The following is a 23,198-nucleotide window of genomic DNA, read 5'->3' on the forward strand; positions in this document are numbered from 1 at the left end:
AATAACAAAGCACTCAAGCTTTGGTATTTTGAATGTGGAGAAAAGCCCCCCCGAGTGTAAATCACTGCATTCCTTTTCTTCACGTGCTTGAAATTTTATAGAATATCAAATTTTCATTGTATAAACACTGACCCACGTCTCAGACATGGTGCATTGCCCTGCTTGCTTCTTTAGGAGATGCTGCATTTGTTGGGAGAGTGTCTTGGCTTCCCTTAGACGTACCTGTAGCTGAGGGCGATTCTCTTTAGCTGGGGGCGATTCTCTTTAGTAAATGAGAAAGCTGAGGTACCAGGAAGCCAAAGGAGATAGTGCCACAGGGCTGTGTTTCTTTAAAACCCCCGGCTTAATCTGTTCAGGGATAGGCAGTGACTTGAGACACTTTGAAGGAGGCCTGATTTCCATCTGAGTTGTGCTCAGTGGGTGGTGTGACTGTGACATCCTTGAATAGAACTGCAATCACCGTGTGGTGAAAACCACGTCAAATTTGTTCTGGGTTTTTCTTCTTCCTGAAGTGACAGCACAATACGTTGGCAGTGCTGTGGCTGCCGTTTCTGCAGCTGCTCCTTCTCCTCCATGCTGAGGAACTGAAAGCTGTGTAACTCCCACCCATGGGGACCAGCCTCCCCCCTGCCCTGCCAGCGCTGGAGTGTCTCCCTCTGCGCTTGGTCCACCTCATGATTGCTTGGGGGTGGGGAAGAGGCCTGACTTTTGTAGCAGCTTTTTTTTTTTTCTAGGAGGGGAAAAAATGTGGAGCTGACCACAGAATGAACACACTGATTCTTGGGTTCCAGTCGTGGCTGGGTTTCTTGAGGCTGGGTGGCATGCTGTCGCCAAGCTCATGCTACACCTCATAACCCACAACCATTCGCTGTGCTCCCTGGGGTCGCCTTAATCCCAAGCAGCCGGGGTTGCACAGGGGAAAATAAGAATTCTGGCACAGAAAGGAGTCATTTAAATGCTTATTGCATTTCAAGCTTCAGTTTTTACTTAGCTAAAATATTTACCATTGCTGGAAAACAATGTTTAAAATTTTGTGCTTATATGTTATTTAATGGTGTGGCCTATGTAAACCTCAGGATGCTTACATTTTGACAGTCTTCTGGAAATGTTTAACAGCACATAACTCAGTGAGCAGGGAATAAAAACCGGGAACAAATTGTGCTTGAAACTTTGTAACCTCCCCTGGCTAGGTATTTGGCAAGGCACCTTGGAATTCTTCAGGTAGAGGCAGGGAAATCTCCAGTAATGGAATTTGGTGAATCCTGTCCTGTGGCCCCATTTATCAACCTTCTAGATAAACCCTAAGAGTCATCATGTGCTTTTTACCGCAGAAGCCATCCTTGTGGGGATGAATTTGTGTCTTTGCCACTGAGCAAAATCCCATTTTAAATGCAGGGTAATCAGACGCTTTCAGGATGTGGATTTTTCCGAAGATTTTTAGAAGACACGTTCCCTGGTAAGAGCAGTGAAATGTTCTTTGCACAAATGGTACTGCCCACAAAGGGGGCGTGCCTTTTGTTTTACCTTTTGGGAATAACCCAACCCTCACCAAAGAGTTCTGTTTTTGATGTTATGAGGACTACGGTGGGGGGAGGGGGGTGTTTAATGATTTCACTTTAAGGTCTGAGGCAGCAAAAGCATTGCCACTTCTATCTTTTAAAACAGTGGCAGTCTTCAGCTTGAAAGCCCAGATTGGGCTCCATGAGGGTAGGGACTATGCTTTGATGCTAGTTCCATAGTGCCTGGAACTTTCTAGTAGACTCTTATTATTTGGATGGATGGATGGATGGATGGATGGATGGGTGGGTGGATGGGTGGATGGATGGGTGGATGGATGGTGGATGGATGGGTGGATGGATTTTTGAGAAATGTTTTTTTTTTGCCAGTGAGTAATCTCTATTATTTTCCTATTTTATAGGCCTTTTCAGTAGTGGTTTTAATGGCTGGAGTTAAAACCATAACTGAAAACAATTGTAGTCTTATGTATTGTTCAGTTACTTTAGAAGTCATAAGTACTTCTTTTATTAAAGCAACTACAGCTATTTATTATTGGTTTTAATTAGTTGGTTACTTTGACTCAGGAACTTTCATATAAACTATATGATATTTAAATTTCCTGGTCATGGTTAAAAATAAAGTTAAAAAATCATATCCTTTGAGATTAGTGTTACATTAGGGTTGAGCTATATCATTAAAAAACAGTTTTTGTCAATAAGTGTTAATTATTTAGAACTCATTCTCTGTTCTTCACTGTCTTGACGTTTGTGTCCTTAGGAGCAGGGTGGCGAGCTTTCCTTTAGAAGCTGCCGAGGACCACGGGAACTCTCTTTCAGAAGGGTTTGTTTTTAGCTAATGCATTAATTGACTCCAAAAAGAGTCCAAATGGGACACTCTGCTTTCATCTGCTGGGGTAACCTAATAAAATAATGTTGTTTGTTTTTAGATTCCCAGCTGTTAAGGGGGTTTTGCTCAAGGCAAAACCACAGTCCCCTCGAATAACTTTAGAAGGAGAGTTATTAAGAAGACACACTAATTGTGCCTGTCTGAGGTTTGCTCCTTCGAGGGCCCAGACACACCCCTTGCACACTGGTCTGGCCACCAGGGCTCTGGTGCCCACCGCTGAGTTGATTCCATTGGACAGGGCTCCTGCCCCTTTGGAAGATGTTTGATTTTGCTGTGAGCAGTTCTTAAGGGGATTTAAAAATGGACTAAGCTCTTGGAGCAGACTTGGGCAAGCACGCTGTATATGCTATCCGTCTGTCCTACAGAATGGAGAAAGGGAAACACAACTTAATGAAAGAAGACTGATTATAACATGCTCCTTTCCTCCCATCACCCCCTCCCCCATCCTTTGCTACTTAGCCAAGCTCTTGCTCTGATGTCTTACTGCGCTGCTTTCAAATGAGAGGGGGACAAGTAATCCTGCCCCCCTCCCCTCGGAGTTCTTTGGCCAGGAAGAACTCACTAAATATGAGTATTACATGCCAGGCATGCTCTCATTAAATCCTTCTCCTTCACACGTCCCTTGAAGTAGGTACTATTTTTTTCCCTGCGTCACAAATGAGGAAACCAAGACTCAAGAGAGGTTAAGTATCTTGCTCATGGTCTCAGCTAGCAAATAAGGATGCTAAGATTTGAATCCAGGTCTGATGGCCCCCCAAGCCCTATTCCATATGAGGATTTCTCAACAGAACTCAGTACAGGAAGTTTTTATGATAGTCTATGCCCAGAATTTCTTATTGTCCCCTGGTTCTCAGTATCAGATGGATCATTCCTAGCTTAGAGTAGAAGGGAAGGGTGATCTCAGATTATTTACCATAGTAAGTGCATTTGCTATCAGAGAATTCCAGTGCCTGAGGACCTGGTGAATCCTGACAAGCCTTTTGAGGTTCCTCTTAAACTATTTTACAGCCTGTTAAAGTCAGTAAAGAGAGAATTAAGGTAAACTTGAAGCATTTGCTCCACCGGTTTAAAATTGGAAGGTAATGTGGAAAAAGCAGAGATAAATTTACAAACTGTTACAGTGCAATGTGATATGACGTGAACTGAACTGGACCATCTTAAAAATCTCTACTATAATTAGAAAATGACGTTCTTCAACAAAAGTTGGAAATAATGGAAAACCAACTTAAAAGTAAATATCTATGGGTACTTGGCTTCAAAGTGTGTCTGGAGGGAATGGAGACAGTTTACAGAATGTGGGATTTGCTGGAATTACTTTTGGACATAAAATCTCCATCATGCCTAATGGTGGAAAAGTCTTACTCTATTCCCAACGAGTTACCTGTTATCCCTAAAGTTAAAGGCGGGTATCTACCACTGCGTTTTCCTGCCCCCTCACCCATTCTTAAATAAATGAAAGCAAATTAGTGACTAACCCACACCAAAAATTTATAGCATTTTTTTCCTGGGCAAAAGGGATAAAAATACATACATACATATATATATACATATATATATATATAATATATATACACACACATATAAGTATATATAAAAACATAAATACATATACATGTGTGTGTGTATATGTATATGTGTATTAAAATGTCATATTCCGTTTTCAAAAGTGATATATTTCAAAATGTGAATTTCTGTTTTGAAGCAGAATTTACCTATGTAAGTTCTAAGTATACAGATATGCTTTATCAGTTTGAGAATTTATGGAGAATTAGCCACTCCATGTAAGAGGCTGCTTTTTCTGATGACCTCTTCATTTGGGCCAGCTCCAGTGTTATAAAAAGTTTACACTCTGTTAGAGTAACATAAGAAATAAGAAAGATTGGGGATGGCAGAAATTGAAATAGGCATTCTTTTTTCTTCTGAAGACAGAAGTGAAGTGATTGCCAATGTTTGTTGAATTTTATTACAGTGAAAGCAGAGATTTCTCCACACTTTCAGTCTCAGCCTTTGTCCAGCCTCACTATGCAGTGTATGTATCACCTTCTGAACTAAAGAAGCAGTTCACACTTGACCTAGAACTTCAAGTTACCTGTGACCACTACGTATAAAGTAAGTGACTTCTTTCTTTTTTTAAATAGTTTGTCTGAGAGTTAAAGTAGAGAAACCATCATTTCTGTCCTTTTCTGGGACTTGAAATTAAGTGTGGCATTTTTTCCTTTTACTCCATTTAGAAAGTGTCTTGATTGGCTTAATAACTAACCTTTCTAACACCACACATATCTGGCTAAGTTATTACAAATTATAATGGCATTTGACATGAGTTGGTTATAAAGGATAACCACTATCTTTTATTAAAGCTGTCTAACAATAAATTTCAAAATAATCATTATTTTCAGGGCCCTGAAGTAATTATTAAATAAATGCTTTAACCTCTATAGACAGTAAACTCTAGTTTACTTTTTTCTACCTTAAAAATTATACCTTTGGGAGATTTCTGCTTCTGGTCATGATGGAATAGTAGGGAAAACTAGAAAACTGGGTGAAACATATGACACAGTAGTTTTAAAACATTAAATATGAGGCAAAATAGGACTGTGAACTCTGAGGCGGGAAAGGAAACAAACAAGGTGAGACCTACCATTGCACCAGCTTACTGCCTGGGGGCAGGTTCCAGCCACTGTGTAGAGAAGGGGAACCCAGACAGGGCCCAGCCGTCTCCCTGAATTGAAAAGCTGGAGCTCAGAAATCAGGGGGCCAAGATAGCTAGAATTTTAAGACAAACTACCAAACAGGAGGGAGCTGCTCTGAGAGCTCTGGAGTTTTGCAGAGAGTTCCCCAATCTTTGAGTACTGATCTGTGCATTTGTGGGAGGAAACAATACCAAACTTGGGAAAGAACCACTGGAAAGGAAGAAGCAGAAAAATTCTGGAGTTCACAGAGGAGAAAGAGTTTGTGTTCCCACCAGCAGGAGTAGAGATTCCTCCATAATACATAGAACATCAGGTAGAATCCTCAGAAAAATGTCATATTATGAATAGCGCTAAATAAGAACTATGATGAAGGCGGCTCTGCCCTTAACAAAGCTTAAACGCAGACCTCACAAAGATCTGATTCCAAGTAATTTAACTGCTTATCAGAACACAATTTGATACTATTTCAAACAATATAACAAAAAAAGCCCACAACCCACTATAACAAATTTAATTAAAAAGTCACCCATCATAATAAGGAAAATATAAACCATAAAAAAGTGAAAAAAATCAACCAACAGAAATGTATATCATGATGAAGATGGTGAAAACAAATGATAAATAGAAAATCTTTGCCAGAGGAAAACATCCCATAACCTACAAGAAAGGATGATAATAAGAGAAGATTTCTACTTGGAAACTATTTAAGGCAGAAAGCCACAGAGTAACATCTTTAAGATATCTAAAAAACAAGGCCAACCAAGAAATCTACACCCAGTGAAAATATCTTTTGAAAACAAAGGCAAAATAAGGTAGACAACAAGTAAGAGAATTCACCAGGCAGCTAGAATTGCACTAAAGGAGATGTTAATGATAGGTCATCAGGCAGAACAAAAGTGATATCAGATGGAAATTTAGATCTATACAAATAAATGAAGAGTTCCAGAATTGAAAATAAATGGATAATTAACTTTTTTTATTTTTAATTTCTTCAAAAGATAATTGAGTCTTTAAAGCAAAATCAATAATGATGTATGGTGAGTTTTATAGCATACATAGCAGTAAAATATACAATAACAGCACAAAAAAGAAGAAAGGAAAATGAAAATACACTGTCAAAAAGTTCTACTACTACTATACATGAAGTAGTATACTATTATCTGAAGGTAAAGTGTAGTAAGTAAAAGATGTATGTTGTAAACCCCAGAGCACACTAGAAAATGAAAACCAAACAGATTTAGTTAATAAGACATTAGTGGAAACCTTAAAAAAAGAAAAATCCAAAAGAAGACAGGAAAAGAAGAAAAAAATAAAAAAACAGATGGAGTAAATAAAAAAGAGCAAGATGGTAGATTTAAACCTAACCATATTCATAATTACATTACATGCAAATGGCATAAACACTCCAATTAAAAGGTAGAGATCAGATTTGAGGGGAAAAAAAGCAAGGCCCAACTATATGCTATCTAAAGAAACTCACTTTAAATATAAAAACACAGATAGATGGAAAGTAACTTGACAGAAAAAGATATGCCATGTAATCACAAATTTCAAAAAAGCTAGAGTAGGCTATGTTGATATCAGCCAAAGTATATTTTAGAAAGAGAACTAGTAGTAGGGATAAAGAAGAATATTTCATACTGATAAAGATGTCAAATTATCACAGAGACACAAAATCCTAAATGTATATGTACCTAATAACAGTGCTTCAGATACATGAAACAAAAACTAATAAAATTAAAGAATAGAAGAAATACACAATTTTACTTCCAAATTTCAACACACTTCTCTTGATATAACAGGTAGAAAATCTACAGTATATAGAAGACCTGAACAAATTTATCAAATAATTGACCTTATTCATATTTATAGAACACTCCACTCAACATCAGCAGAATACACATTCTTCTTAAGTACATGATAAATTTTACCAAGATTAACTATAATCTGGGCCATAAAACAGGTTTCAACAAACTTAAGAGGATTGAAATCACACATTACATTCTCTGGCCATGACAGTATCAAACTGGAAAGGAATAACTAAAAGATACTTGGAGGGGCTTCCCTGGTGGCACAGTCGTTAAGAATCCGCTTGCCAATGCAGGGGACACAGGTTTGATCCCTGGTCCGGGAAGATCCCACATGTCGTGGAGCAACTAAGCCCATGCGCCACAACTACTGAGCCTATGCTCTAGAGTCTGTGAGCCACAACTACTGAAGCCCATGTGCCACACTACTGAAGCCCACACGCCTAGAGCCTGTGCTCTGCAACAAGAGAAGCCACCACAATGAGAAGCCTGTGCACCACAACAAAGAGTAGCCCCTGCTTGCCGCAACTAGAGAAGAGCCCGTGCACAGCAACGAAGACCCATCGCAGCCCAAAATAAAAATTAATGAATTTTTTAAAAAAGATACTTGGAAATTCCCCATATATCTGAAAAATAAATCATATAGTTCCTAACAACACTTGAGTCTAAGAAGAAATCACAAGGATAATTAGGAAATATTTTAAACTAAAAAGAAGAACACAATATATCAAAAATTTTACAATGCATTTAAAACAGTGCTTAGAGGGAGATATATACTATTAAATGCTTACATTAGAAAAGATGAGAGGTCTCAAACAATTATCTCATTTTCCACCTTAAGGCAAGAAAAAGAAGAGCAAATTAAACTCCAAAGATGCAGAAGATAATAAAAAGCAGAAATCAATGAGATAGAAGACAGGAAAACAATAGAAAAAAACAGTAAGATGAAAATATTTCTTTAAAAAAATCCCAAAATTTAGAAACCACTAATCGGACTGATCAGAAAAAACAGAAACAAAACAAAATAACAACAACAAAAATAACAACTAATGTGTGATAAAAAGGGAATGCTATGAACAAATTTATGCCAATAAATTAAACTACATGGATGAAATAGATTTCTTGAAAGATATATACTAGCAAAGTCACTGAAAAAGAGAGATTGTTACTACCTCTATTTCAATAATCAAATTCTTAGTTAAAAACTCTTGTCCCAAAGAAAAATCCAAGCCTAGATGCATATAAAAGGGACAATCCCTTATGACCAAATAGGGTTCATCACCAGAATGTAAGTTAGGTGTAACACTCAAAAAAAAATGTACTATACTGATTAAAAAGAAAAATCATGATTATTTAAATTAGATTCAGAAAAAGAATTTGGAAAAATTCAACACCCATTAAAAAAAAAAAAAACTCATGATAAAGGGCATCTATCAAAAAAAAAAAAGCTATAGTTAATATGATACTTTATGTGAATGATTCAATGCCCTAGCCAGTGCAACACAATAAGAAAAAACAAAATAAATAAATACACTAGGGAAAAAGTAGAACAGTCTTCAACTGCATATGAAGGAAATTTTAAGAAATCTACAAAACATTTATTAGAACTAGTAAATGAATTTAGCAACACCACAAGATACAAAGTCAGTATATAAAACTCCACTGTATTTCTACATACTACCAACAGTGTCTGAAAATAACATTTTAAATATTAAAAAAATGGGGAAATAATAGTCTTTTTTACAAATGTTGCTGGAAAATTAATTATGCATATACATAAAAATTAACCTTAGCCCACAACCACACCATACACAAAATTAAAGATGCATCATACACATAAATATGAGTTAAAACTATAAATATTTCATAAGAAAACATAAGAGAAAATCTTTATGACCTTGGATTAGGCAAAAATATTTTAGATGAGTCAAGATTTTAGAAAACATTCTTAATGAAGAAAGCACTGTCAAATTGGAATTCTATATCCAAAAAAAAAAAAACCTTCATAAATAAAGGCAAAATAAAGACATATTTAGACACACAAAAACTGAAATTATTCTCTTGCAGAATCTTACTACTGGATATGCCAAAAGAATTTCATTGGCTGAAGAGAGATGACATGAAATGGAAAGCCCAGATCTCCAGAAAGAAATGAAGAGAACCAGAAAAGAAAAATGTGAAAGTAAGTAGTTTTTAAAACCTTTTAGAATTATCTTTATTTTATAAATACTTTTAATTCATAAAAGACTATTCACTGAAGCAAAAATAATAGTGTATTTTGGGATTTATAGTAAATACAGAAGTAAAATACATGACAACACAGGAACAAAGGACAGAGAGAAGGTAAATGTATTATTCTGTTACATCATTTGAAGGTAGTCTGTTAGTAGTTAAACATGCATACTGCATTCTTGTGAAACCACTAAAAAGAATAAAGGTCAACAGATGAACTGTAATGCAATACTAAGAATTATTTGGACCATCAGAAAGAAGGCAGAGGGGAAGAATAGAAGAACAAAGAATGAATGGGATCAATAAAAAATAATTACTAATACAAAATAAAAAATCAACCATGCCAAAAATTACATTAATTGTACATGGACTAAATCCTCTAATTAAAAGGCAGAGACTATTAGACTGTATTTTTTTAAAAAAAAGAAAGAAGGACCCAACTTTAAGCTGTTTACAAGAAACACACTTCAAATATAAAGACTTAAACAGATTAAAAGTAAAAGAGTGGGAATGACATCAGCCAAAATGGCAAAGTAAAAACCTCCAAATTCTGCCCTTCCATAAAAGCAGTAAAAAACGGGCTGAAACTCAAAATCAACTCTTGTTCTTGAACTCTGGAAATTAACCAAAGACTTGCATCAACTAAGGGAACACTGACTGAAGAACAACGCGGATTCTCTGAAAGAATCATGAACTTTGTGTCATTTTAACTTACTCTAGTCCCATCCCCCCTCTGTAGTCCAGCAGCAGCTCTGAAAATAACAGCTCACATTCCCAGTACGACAGGAAGCAGAAAGTACTTCATTCACAAAGTATTCTAATTATTTGTTCTGACCTGTCTGGTTCCTCCCTGGTAGACAAAATGCATGTCTTTATTGCACCTAACTTGGAACTGGTGTAGTACTAAGGCTGCTTCCTGGTGTGAGGGTATTTGTCCAAAACATTCACAGGCTAATATCCTAGTTGCTGCTGGCTGAGGTAATAAATAACAGTTAAGACAAACAATAGACTAACAAAAAACTTGAGAGGACAGGCTAGGGAATGAGACCTTTGAGGGCTATGAATAGCTCTGACATATGCCTGGGAATCTGGACAAACACACACACACACATACTCAGAACTGTGCACATGCTCAGGAAAGTCCTAAGAAGGCCCTAAGATCTCACCTCCTGTTGACATTGAGGCTCTGTAGAAACAGGAAGTGAAGGCCAATGCAGAATTGTAAACTGCCTGGCTGATAGGTGAAGATGCACCTCAACACAGAGAGACATACAGAGTCCTTTGCCATAGACTAAAAGAGTTTTTTGGCTCCAGGCATGTAAGGAGCCAATCATTAGCTAAACATTAAATTAACAGAGACTTCAGGGGCTGCACATAACACAGAATACAGACTGCACAAAATTAGTTCAGAAAATTTGGTAAATAAACAACAATTACAATAAGCAGCAACAACAACAAATCCTGGGGAGGGAAAAAATCTGATTTCCAGAGTTGCACATTACAGTATTATAATTACTGGATATATTACAATATTAAGTTTTCAACAACAAAAAAGTACACATGCAAAAAAATAACAAAGTATGGCATATACAATGGAAAAAAGTCAATAGAAACTGCCTGAGAAAGCCCAGATATTGGATTTTTCTAGACAAAGACTTTAAATCAGCTATTATAAATATACTCAATGAATTAAAGGAAACCATGTCTAAAGAACAAAAAGAGGGGACTTCCCTGGTCATCCAGTGGTTAAGAATCCGCTTTCCAATGCAGGGGATGCGGGTTCAATCCCTCGTTGGGCTAAGATCCCACATGCTGCGGGGCAGCTAAGCCTACATGCCGCAACTACTGAGCCCGTGTGCTCTGGAGCCTGTGCGCCACAACTAGAGAGAAGCCCATGCACCATAACGAAAGATCTCGCATGCCGCAATGAAGATCCCATGTGCCACAACTAAGACCTGATGCCAAATAAATAAATATTTAAAAAATAATAATAATAAAAAATTAAAATTTATTTTAAAAATTAAAAAAATGAAGGAAAGTATGAAAAGGATGTCTCACAAAATAGAAGATATCAATAGATAGATATTATAAAAAGAAGCCATGTAGACATTTTGGAGTCAAAAAGCACAATAAATGAAAATTTCACTAGGGAGCTCAATAGCAGATTTGAATAGGCAGAAGAAGGCAGAAGAAAACAAGAAGAATCAATTGAAAGTATGCAGTCCAAAGAACAAAAAGATGAAAGATAGAAAAGTTAAGAGACCTGTGGGACACCATCATGCATGCCAACATACACACAATGGAAGTTCTAGAAGGAGGAGACAGAGAAAGAGTAAAAAGAATGCTTGAAGAAATAATGGCTAAAATTTTCCCAAATTTGATGAAAAACATTAATCTATCCATTCAAGAAATTCCATGAAATCCAAGTAGGAAAAACTTAGAGATCCACACCTAAACACATCATAATCAAACTGTCAAAATCCAAAGCTGATGAAGGAATCTTAAAAGTTACAAGAAAGAAGCAACTCACTGTATCTGGAAACATAGAGACCAAAAGGCAGTGGGATGAGATACTCAAATTGCTGAGGAAAAAAAAAATTGTCAATGAAAAATTCAACTTCTGACAAAATTATTCTTCAGAGATAAAGGAGAAATTAAGACTTTCCCAGATAAGCAAAAGCTGAAAGTTTGTCCTAGCAGACCTGCCCTACAACAAATGCTAAAGGGCGCCCTTCGGGCTGAAATGAAACACTAGAGGGAAATTTCATAATAATAAAAGGGTCAGTTTATTAAGAAGATATAATAAACTTAATATGTATGTACCTAGTAACAGAGCTTCAAAATGCAAAAATAAAAATGGAGAGAACTAAAGAACAAGTAGACAAATTCAAAACCATAAGTGGATATTTTAATATCTCCTTCTTGGTCACTGATAGAACACATAGAAAACAGTAAGATTATAGAAGATTGAAACAATACTGTCAGCCAGTTTAATTTATTTGACATTTTTAGAACCACATACCCAACATACAAAGAATTCACATTTTTTCAGGTGTACATGGAACATTGACCAAGTTAGACCATATCCTAGGCCATAAAATAAATCTTAATAAATTTCAAAGGATTTGAAATACAGAGGATTTCTTACTCTGTATGTTTTCTTACCAAGCAGAATCAAACTAGAAATGAAAACAAAGATATCTGGAAAGTTTTCCAAATATTTGGAAATTAAACACACTTCTAAAAAAGTAACTCATGAGTCAAATAATACCACAATGGAAATTAGAAAATATTTTGAACAGAATGATAATGAAAACATAACATATAAAAGTTTCTGGAACACAGTAAAGGCAGTACTTAGAGGGATTTTTGTAACTTTAAAGGCCTAAATTAGAAGAAAAGAAGTGTTTTACAACCATGATCTAAGCTTCTACTTTAGGAAATAAGAAAAAAGAGGAGCAAATTCAATCCAAAATAAGAAGAAGGAAAAGTGGACAGACACTAGAGAAAATCAGCAACTCCAAAAGCTGGTTCTTTGACCAATGAATAATACTGATAACTGGCAAGACTGTTTTAAAAAAGACAAATCACCAATATACCAAGAAGTAAAAAGGGGACATCACCATGATTCTATATTCATGAAAAGCTAATAAGAGGGATATTATGAACAACTTTATGTTAATACATCTGAGAAATTAGATGAAATGGACACATTTCTTGAAAAATACAACTTACCAAAATAGAATCAAAAAAGCAGAAAATCTAAATAGCCCTATTCTATTCAATAAATAAATTTGTTACCAAAAACCTTCCCACAAATAAAACTCTGGGGCTAGATGGTTTCACTAGTGAATTCTACCAAACATTAAAATATTACACTCTTTCACAAAAGAGAGGAGCTTAGAACACTTCTCAGCTCATCATATGAGCATAATCATGTTCCTAAAACCTGACAAAGACATTACAAGAACAGAAAATTACAGACCAGTATCCCTAAGGAATAATTACGGGAAAATCCTTTAAATGAAAGAAAAAAAAAGACCATATCCATGGATGTAGAACAGAAGCATATGAAAAAATTCAGTACCTGTTCATGATAAAGCTTCTTAACAATCTAACAATAAAATGGAATTTCCTTCATCTGACAAAACTGAAACATTGAAACTTTTTGATACTAATATTAGGAAAGAGGTAAAGATGTCTGTTCTTATTTCTTCAGTACAACATTGAGCTGACACTCTGAGCTAGTGCTGTAGGGGAAAAAATTAAAAATAAAGATTGGAAAGAAAGAAGTAAAGTCTTCATTATTCTCATATAGCATGACTATGTACATAATCACCAATCGATTACAAAATCTACTAGAAGTAGTAAGTATATTTAGCAGGGTTGCAAAATATGAGGTCAATATACAAAAATAAATTTTAATTCTGAAAACTAGCAAAAGTCATTTGAAAACTAAAATTTTAAAATAACATTTATAATACAATGAAAAATTGAAGTATCTAGGAATCTACAAAAAGAGATAAACAACTATACACTGAAAATATTAGTGAGGTAGATTAAAGAAAGCCCAATAAATAGGAAGATACACTTTGTTCACATATTAGAAGATTCAAAATTGTTAAGATATCCACTCTCTCAAGTTGATATATAGATTAATGAAATCCCAACAGAAATCCAAGCAGTATGGTTTTCTTTTAAGAATTTGATTCTAAAATTCATGTGGAAACACAAAAGGCCTAGAAAAGCTAAAACAATCTTTCACAATGAATAACAAAGCTGGAGGACATACACTACCTGATTTCAAGACTCAGTGAAAGCTGTAGCAATCAAGACAATGTGGTATTATATAAGGACAAACTCAATGAAATAAGAGTAGTGGGTCCCTAGACAGACCATTAAGGTAAATGTGACTTTCTGGCTACTGTGGTTAACTGCCACCGCCTAGCCACTGTTACTTCGAGGTCTCATCATTCCTACAAATGTTAAAAAGCCCTGCTCTATGACTGTCTCTCCTACTATCAGCTCTGGCCTGGCCACCACTGAAATTCCTAGAGATGCTTATGCCTCTATCACTAGCTCCTTGCTAATGGCTTTGGGAAAGGGAGTGTACTCTGGGCGTTCTTAGGCACCCTAACTCTTGGATGTGTCTTCTAGCCTTATATATAATATATCCATTCTAATCTCTCCACTTTCCTCAACCTCTTTATTCCTATCTGTACTATCAATCAGGGCAATTCAAACACTTTCATTTCATTAAGTGTAGGCTACAGCTTTTTCAGACTTCTAAGAGCCACTGTAACAGCCATCCTATGCCTTGGGGTCCTTGCCAGAGTATAAAATCACATATTCCAAAAGAGTGTCTCAAAGTCAATAAATTCTTACCTATCTGATCTTACATTCTGGCCCCCTTAATCAAACTCCTCAAAATCCAACCCCAGTGCTACTCCCCTGGCCCCTAATGGCACATGCTAATTCTTGTAACTCTTTTGGTGTCTAGTCTCTTTACTCCCTAATCAGGTCACATGTCCCCAGCCAGGTTATGCTAGGAGAGCCATCAGAGAGTGGTGTCAATCTGACCCTAAGAAGGAGAGAGGGAAAGAAGGGAGGGAGGAAAGGAAAGGAGGGAAGGGAAAGGAAAGGAAAGGTTAGTCTTAGACTGAAGTACAGTTCCGAGAAAGTTTTAGCAATGCTGGCAGGGAGTCCTTGAGAACTCCTTTGAGTTCTCCTCAGAGAATTCTTGCATCTCCCAGGAACAGGCCTGCCTTACTATCCCTGGTATGCTCAGGCTTGGCTGAGAAGCATGACATTGGTCAAACATGCTGGTGGATTTTAGAGCAAAGCAGCTGGAGCTGTCAGTCAATTATGTTCTTTGCAACAAGAGATCTTAGAGGCAAATTGTCATGGCTACCACATTCCATCTGGGACATCAGCTGGGAGAACTTGAATGGCTGTGGGCTGGCTGGATATCTTTCTCTATATCCACATGGCCACTCTGTGATGAGCTTAGGCCTTTGTACAGCCTAGAGGTCTTAGGGTAGTTGCCTTTCTTACACAGTGGCTTGGGGAATTAAGAGTGAGTGTGCCAAGAGACCCAGAAGGAAGCTATGTCTTCATATAACCTTGTCCTGAACCCCATATAGCATCACTTCCCCCATATTCTATCATTATCCAAGGTCATCCCAGGTTCATGATGGGAAAACACCACACAGGAAGTGGGAGACTATCTTGGATAGTAGCTTACCATGGTGGGATATACCCATATACAAGCTCTTATAATTCTTTATGTGCCTACTACAAGCGACTGGCCTTAGCACTTTTCATAGTCCTCACTCATTGAATCATTCAGACTTTGGTCTATAACAGCTCATGGCTTATTGATTTGTTCTAAGGTTCTTTAGCATATGTTTGAGAAAAAATTTTCCCCAGTACTTTTCATTGGATTGCCTTTTAAAAAAATTTTACTGGAGTATAGTTGATTTACAATGTTGTATTAGTTTCTGCTGTACAGCAAAGTGATTCAGTTATACATATACATATATTCATTCTTTTTTAGATTCTTTTCTCATTTACGTTATCACAGAATATTGAGTAGAGTTCCCTGTGCTGTACAGTAGGTCCTTGTTGGTTATCTATCTTATATGTAGTAGCATGTGTCTGTTCATCCCACGCTCCTGATTTATCCCTTCCCCACCACGTTTCCCCGTAAGTCTGTTTCTGTTTTGTAAATAAATTCATTTGTATCATTTAAAAAAAATTAGATTCCACATATGAGGGGTACAATATGATATTTGTCTTTCTCAGACTTACTTCACTTAATATGATAATCTCTAGGTCCATCCATGTTGCTGCAAATGGCATTAGTTCATTCTTTTTTGTGGCTGAGCAATATTCCATTGTATATATGTACCATATCTTCTTTATCCATTCCTCTGTCAATAGACATTTAGGTTGCTTCCATGTCTTGGCTATTGTAAATAGTGCTGCAATGATCATTGAGGTGCATGTACCTTTTTGGATTATGGTTTTCTCTGGAGATATGCCCAGGAGGGGATTGCAGGATCATATGGTAGCTCTTTTTTTTTTTTAATTGGAGTATAGTTGATTTACAATGTTGTGTTTCAGGTGTACAGCAAAGTGAATTACTTATACATATATCCACTCTTTTTTAGATTCTATTTCCATATAGGTCATTATAGAGTATTGAGTAGAGTTCCCTGTGCTATACAGTAGGTCCTTATTAGTTATCTGTTTTATACAGTTGTGTGTATATGTCAATCTCAATCTATCTCTCCCACCATCTTACCCCCTGGTAACCATAAGTTTGTTTTCTACATCTGTGACTCTATTTCTGTTTTGTAAATAGGTTCATTTATACCCTTTTTTTAGATTCCACTATAAAAGCGATATGATATTTGTCTTTCTCTGTCTGACTTCACTCAGTATGACAATCTCTAGGTCCATCCATGTTGCTGCAAATGGCAATTATTTCATTCTTTTTAATGGCTGAGTAATATTCCACTGTATATTTGTACCACATCTTCTTTATCTATTTCTCTCTTTATCTATTTCTATTTCTCTAAATGTCTGTCGATGGACATTTAGGTTGCTTCCATATCCTGGCTATTGTAAATAGTGCTGCAACGAACATCGGGGTGCAGGTATCTTTTTGAACCATGTTTTTCTCTGGATATATGCCCAGGTATGGGATTGCCTGATCATATGGTAGCTCTATTTTTAGTTTTTTAAAGAACCTCCATACTGTTCTCCATAATGGTTGTACCAGTTTACATTCCCACCAACAGTGTAGGAGGGTTCCCTTTTCTCAACACCCTTTCCAGCATTTATTGTTTGTAGACTTTTTGATGATGGCCATTCTGACTGCTGTGAGGTGATACTTCATTGTAGTTTTGATTTGCATTTCTCTAATAATGTTGAGCATTTTTCATGTGCTTTTCTTAAGATTAGCCATTTGTTTGCTTTTTTTTTTTTGGCTGCGTTGGGTCTTAGTTGCAGCACGCGGGATCTTCATCGTGGCATGTGGGATCTTTCATTGAGGCAGGCAGGCTCTTCGTTGTGGTGTCTGGGCTTCTCTCTAGTTGTGGCATGCGGGTTCCAGAGCACACAGGCTCAGTAGTTGTGGCATGCGGGCTTTGTTGCCCCACAGCACGTGGGATCTTAGTTACCCGAGCAGGGATCAAACCCACATCCCCTGCATTGGAAGGCAGATTCTTTACCACTGGACCACCAGGGAAGTCCCTCATGTGTTTTTAGACCATCTGTATGTCTTCTTTGGAGAAATGTCTGTTTAGATCTTCTGCCCATTTTTTGATTGGGTTGTTCTTTTGACATAGAGCTGCATGAGCTGTTTGTAAATTTTGGAGACTAATTCTTTGTCAGTCACATCATTTGCAACTATTTTCTCCTAGTCTGTAGGCTGTCTTTTCATTTGGTTTATGGTTTCCTTTGCTGTGCAGAAGCTTTTAAGTTTAATTAGGTCCCATTTGTTTATTTTTGTGGGTTTTTTTCCATTACTTTAGGAGGTGCATCCAAAAAGATGTTGCTGCAGTTTATGTCAAAGAGTGTTCTGCCTATGTTTTCCTCTAAGAGTTTTACAGTGTCTGGCCTCACATTCAGGTCTTTGATCCACTTTGACTTTATTTTTGTGTATGCTGTTAGAGAATGTTCTAATTTCATTCTTTTACATGTAGCTGTCCAGTTTTCCCAGCACTGCTTATTGAAGAGACTGTCTTTTCTCCATTGTATATTCTTGCCTCCTTTGTCATATATTAATTGACCATAGGTGCATGGGTTTATTTCTTGGCTTTTATACTGTTCCACTGATCTATATTTCTGTTTTTGTGCCAGTACCATACTGTTTTGATGACTGTAGCTTTGTAGTATAGTGTGAAGTCAGGGAGCCTAATTCCTCCAGCTTCGTTTTTCTTTCTCAAGATTATTTTAGCTATTAGGGGGTCCTTTGTGTCTCCATACAAATTAAAAAAATTTTTGTTCTATTTCTGTGAAAAATGTCATTGGTAATTTGATAGGGATTGCACTGAATCTGTAGATTGCCTTGGGCAGCATAGTCATTTTGACAATACTGATTCTTCCAATCCAAGAACATGGTATATCTCTCCATCTGTTTGTGTCATCTTCGGTTTCTTTAATCAGTGTCTTATAGTTTTCAGAGTACAGGTCTTTTGTCTCATTGGGTTGCTTTTAAACCTATTTTAGATACTCATATTTTAGCTTTAAAAATTTAATGTTTTTAAAGAGTTTCAATATTAACACACTGTATAGCACTTAGAGAAAAGCATATCATTATTTCAAAATTAAAAGAAATCTCACAGTTCAAGGAATCCCTACCAACAAAGCACCATGGAAATTCTCTTCCTAAAAAGCCAAAGACTGTCTTCAAATGTTTTTCATGACTCAGCCACTATTTATTTTCATTCTCTCTAGGCAAGAAATGACCTTTTGAAAAAAAATCCTATCAAGTTGTTTAGAGATATTTCCTAGTCCAACAGTAATAAACATAATTTTCTGGTATAAATTAAAAAATAATGAAATGTGTGGAACAGTTGGTATTTGTTCATCTTAACCTGTTCTTCCTACTCCCAACACTTGAAATAGTCTTTGGGTAAGAGTGGCTCTGGTGAAGGAGACAAGAAAATGCTTTCCAGAAATAGCACACACGTTCCTTCATAAAAATAAAACCAGAGCCTTGGTTTAAGTCCAGCCAGGTTGGCTGCCTATAAATTCATTATCAATCTTTAACACGGCCCTAATGTATCTCCCCTACCCCCTGGCCACAGAAGAATTTTAATCAGGCAGTTCCCAAGCAAAGGATTTATCCACGCTGGAGCAGACCTGGTTTGGAACATTTTATTGGCAATACTGGTGTCATATTTAGGAACCACAGACTTTTGTCAGACTGGGTTAGCTTGAATGACAAATATCAATGATCAACTATATTTGAAATATTGTTAAAGTACCTAGAAATAATAGGCATTAAAATTCATTCCATTCACTGCAGCAAACCTCTAAAGATTTCATGTCCTCAGTGGAACCGGCATACTGTAATTGTTATTTGGAACTTAATGTAACCTCAACAGCAACAGAGAGACAATGCAGTCCTCTCATTATGCACATGCTCTAGGATCATTTATTTTAATGCTTTCAAATAAATATGTTCCATGCAGCACACCACAATAAATAAGGAGCAGCAATGTTCTTCTAGTAAATCCATTCATAATGTGAGTCACCGTGTAAAACGCCACATCTCAAGTCTTTGGCCCTGTACCATAGCATGACACCACATCTGTACCTAATCATATCTGGCTTCATATGGATTTAATAGGACTATGCCAGAAGTGCGTGTAAGCACAAATTTAACCAGAGGTTTCCAGCTATTAAATACAGCTACTAAGTAGTTAAAAGGCAACAACTCAACCCAAAAAGGCTCCCACCTCTCCACCCCCATTTTTGAGACAGAAATATAAAGATAGAAATGCTCTGGTGAATTTCAGGTCAGTGGACAGTATACATCTGGAATACTTGGAGCAAAGCTGGCACAACATGGCACCCAAACGGTCACGGCAATACTGATACTGAATGGACACTGAATACAAGCAGACTTGATGACTGCAGATGCTGAGCTCTAGAAGGTCAAGGTGGGGACGGCTCATTTCCACTAGGCAGATAACTCAACGGTGCCTTCCTCCTCGCTGTCAGCTCTGTTCGCACGAATCTCCACGAGGGTCCTGGCAAATCGGGTCCACTCATCATTGTGGGGAACTGCAAGCTGCAAAACAAATTAACGGAAAATGGTGAACAAGATATCTTTCATGCTGAAAGCCTTGAAGCCTGCATGACTGTTCCTCTTGAAACAGATGATTCCCTTGGAATGTAAAGGAAATCAGATAGTCTTCCTTGAATCAGATCTCTGAAGCGTTGCTCTTAAACTGATAATTTAAGAGAATAATGTCACTCTCAAAAGCAAAATTGCACGTGGGCTTTATAAAACATTAAAAACTTATGTAAACTATACAGTTCATACAGTATCCAAGTTAAAGCACTTGCAGTAAGAAGACCAGAATTACAGCAAACACGACAAATAAAAACTGCATTACTAGGAATTTGAAATAACAGTGGTATTGTCTTCCTAAGTCAATGCTATTGCTCCTTTTCTAAAAAGTGTTGCTAACGTGCCAATATATATATGACAAGAGTATAACTTACATATTCAAAGAAATCTTACTACTATAATATGCATTTTGGCTTTTACAGCAAGATCATATATGATGATGCCAATGAATAATAGTAACTAAGATTTACCAAGAGTTCTGCTCTAAGTACTTTACATGTATTCTACTTATTCCTCACAGCAATCCTATGTAGGATAATAGCATTTACATTTTACAAAAGGAGAAACTGAGGCACAGAAAGATTAACTCATCTTGCCAAGGTTGCATAGCCAGCAAATATCAGTGCCAATGTCATCTGGTTCCAGTAATTACATGCTTAGCCAGTATGCTATACTGAATCACCAAAAAGAGGGATTATAAAATTTCCCCAAAATATCTTCTCCTGTGCACAATTCAGTAAGGAGAAAATTAACCCCACCTGACACAAATTGCATGTATGGATTTTTGTTAGGTGATTTAAAGGATAATGATTTCTCTACATGGCATCTAAAAATGAATTGTTTAAAGGTATCATGCAAGTGTTTGGAATAAAAAAGAATTATTTGAAGATGAGAAGCAGGATCAAGTACAAGTCTGAATGGTTTTCATGTAATAAAATTTGTTTCAACTGTAGAGCCATTTTCTTGGAAGATTACCCTGTAAGATGATGTAATCCATCTACAGATACTAGTGCTACACATGCTATCCATATATTCCATAAACATTAATAACACACAATCATCCCAGTCAATATGTTTTCCAAAATAAAAAAGAAGCAAATAAATCTAAACTTTGAGATCACTTTTACAGCTGAAAAATTTCTTACTATATCAAGCCAGACATTTAGGACTTTTAAAAATTTAATTTTATTTATTTATTTTTGGCTTCATTGGGTCTTTGCTGCTGTGTGTGGGCTTTCTCTAGTTGTGGTGAGCAGGGGCTACTCTTTATTGTGGTGCGTGGGCTTCTCCCGTTGCGGAGCAGTGGCCCCAGGCACGTGGGCCTCAGCAGTGGTGCAGGCTCAGTAGTTATGGCTCGCAGGCTCAGTAGTTGAGGCGCATGGGCTTAGCTGCTCCGCGGCATGTGGGATCCTCCCGGACCAGGGCTCGAACCCGTGTTCCCTGCATTGACAGGTGGATTCCCAACCACTGTGCCACCAGGTAAGCCCCTAGAACTTTAAATTTTTATTACAGTTGATGATATTCTCAGATACGATCTATCCAAGACAACTTATTGGAGGGTGGCATCATCATCCTACAAAGTACCGTCCTTCAATTAGTGTTCTGTCCTGAGGTTAAATGTTTCAAGGATTTAATTCTGGAAATTATATACAGGTGGGAGAGGTTTTTTTTTTCTTTTAACTTTTTTTTGGTACTTCTTTGTTATTTCTTATTTGGAGAAACGGAGTACTAACAAGAACTCTCATTTAGTCATATGAGTGAGTTCTGAATGGTTAAATACTTCCCTAGTTATTGAAATGAATCCAAATTCCTTTTTAGACAGTGACACAAGTTCACAACAGTCTTGAATGGCACTGTTACCCCTTTGCTCAGTTCATTTTCTCTACTTTGAGTTATTTTCCTATGCTCCACTATTCTTCATTTTTCTCTTCAATTTTACAAAATACTGCACTGGGGACATGAAGTCCTCAAAATAAATTATACAAAGAGCTAACAAAAAGTATGAGCAGGAAAAGGTTGGCAACATATTTATATGAAAGAATAGGTCCACTCTTTCTTGTCTTTTCTCCAGCTCCTGACCAAGCCCTCCCAGAAAGAACCACAAAAACAAAACAAAAAGCCCAAGAAGATACAAAAGCGAATCCTGATAACATAACTTTTTCTCATATAAGGTGAGAATCAAGTTAAATCTAAAATGCCTCGTAACTTCACGTAACGTTAAATATTGGAAAAAAGCAGGTCTCACTAGTAAAAGTGATATACTCTAGGGGTTTGGCTTCTAAACGTAACACTGTACTTATTATTGGTTAAAATGGCACAAATTTAAGTTACTATATGATACCATATGTAGTGTTTTATTGATAGCAATATATAGAAACTATATACTAAAACAAGAAAACAGGTCAATGTGTTTACATAGTTTCATGTAGTGGTAATGGCAAGACTTAAGAAACAACTCTAATAAAGATTATGAAACATTAAGGGTTGAATATGTGTCCAGATACAGTCTGGGACAGAACTGAGTATCACTGATGACATATAAAGTTGCGCATCTAACTTTTCAAAGACAAATTTTTTGGAAGTCTCGTTCCTTTATTTGTTAAAGAAATCAAAGTAATTTTAATATTTACCATTAATAAAACATTAAATTTAAAGGGTTTTGTAAGTAAAATCTTTGAGGTTTTTTTAAAAAAATTGAAGTATAGTTGAGTTAAAAATTGTTTCAGGTGTGCAGCAAAGTGATTCAATTATATATACTTCAGATTATTTTCTATTTTATATTACTACAAAGTACTGAATATAGTTCCCTGTGCTATTCAGTAAATCTTTGTTGCTTATCTATTTTACATATAGTAGTTTCTGCTTCTGCCTTTTAATCCCATACTCCTAATGTATCTCTTCCCACCCCCATCATCCCTTTTGGTAACTGTACGTTTGTTTTCTATGCCAGTCTGTTTCTGTTTTGTACCTACATCCGTTTCTATCATTTTTTAGATTCCACATATAAGTGATATTATGATATTTATCTTCCTCTGGCTTAGTCTACTTAGTATAATAATGTCTAGGTCTTGTCCATATTGCTGCAAATGGTATTATTTCATTATTTTTTTTATGGCTGAGTAATATTCCACTGTGCATCTATACCACATTTTCTTTATCCGCTCATCTGTCAGTGGACATTTAGGTTGCTTCCAT

At 36.5% G+C, this 23,198-nt stretch overlaps 1 protein-coding gene and 1 long non-coding RNA gene across 2 annotated transcripts in view; one reads left to right on the forward strand and one right to left on the reverse strand.

Annotated features, from left to right (window-relative positions):
* Positions 1-4,372: 4,372 nt before the first annotated feature.
* On the forward strand, positions 4,373-22,144 carry LOC307058524. The gene is made up of 3 exons (XR_013811098.1): positions 4,373-4,512; positions 8,969-9,083; positions 22,075-22,144. It is a non-coding gene; the product is annotated as an uncharacterized lncRNA (long non-coding RNA).
* Positions 19,830-23,198, reverse strand: part of DYNC1I1 (dynein cytoplasmic 1 intermediate chain 1) — a gene marked incomplete at its 3' end in the record, with an annotated part of 339,428 nt that continues 336,059 nt past the window's right edge. The window contains exon 17 of the mRNA XM_079712020.1: positions 19,830-19,940. Coding sequence (XP_079568146.1) covers positions 19,830-19,940 — 111 coding nt within the window. The remainder of the gene's footprint in view (positions 19,941-23,198) is intronic.

The sequence above is a fragment of the Hyperoodon ampullatus genome (assembly GCF_949752795.1).
Source record: "Hyperoodon ampullatus genome assembly, chromosome: 9".
NCBI lineage: Eukaryota > Metazoa > Chordata > Mammalia > Artiodactyla > Ziphiidae > Hyperoodon > Hyperoodon ampullatus.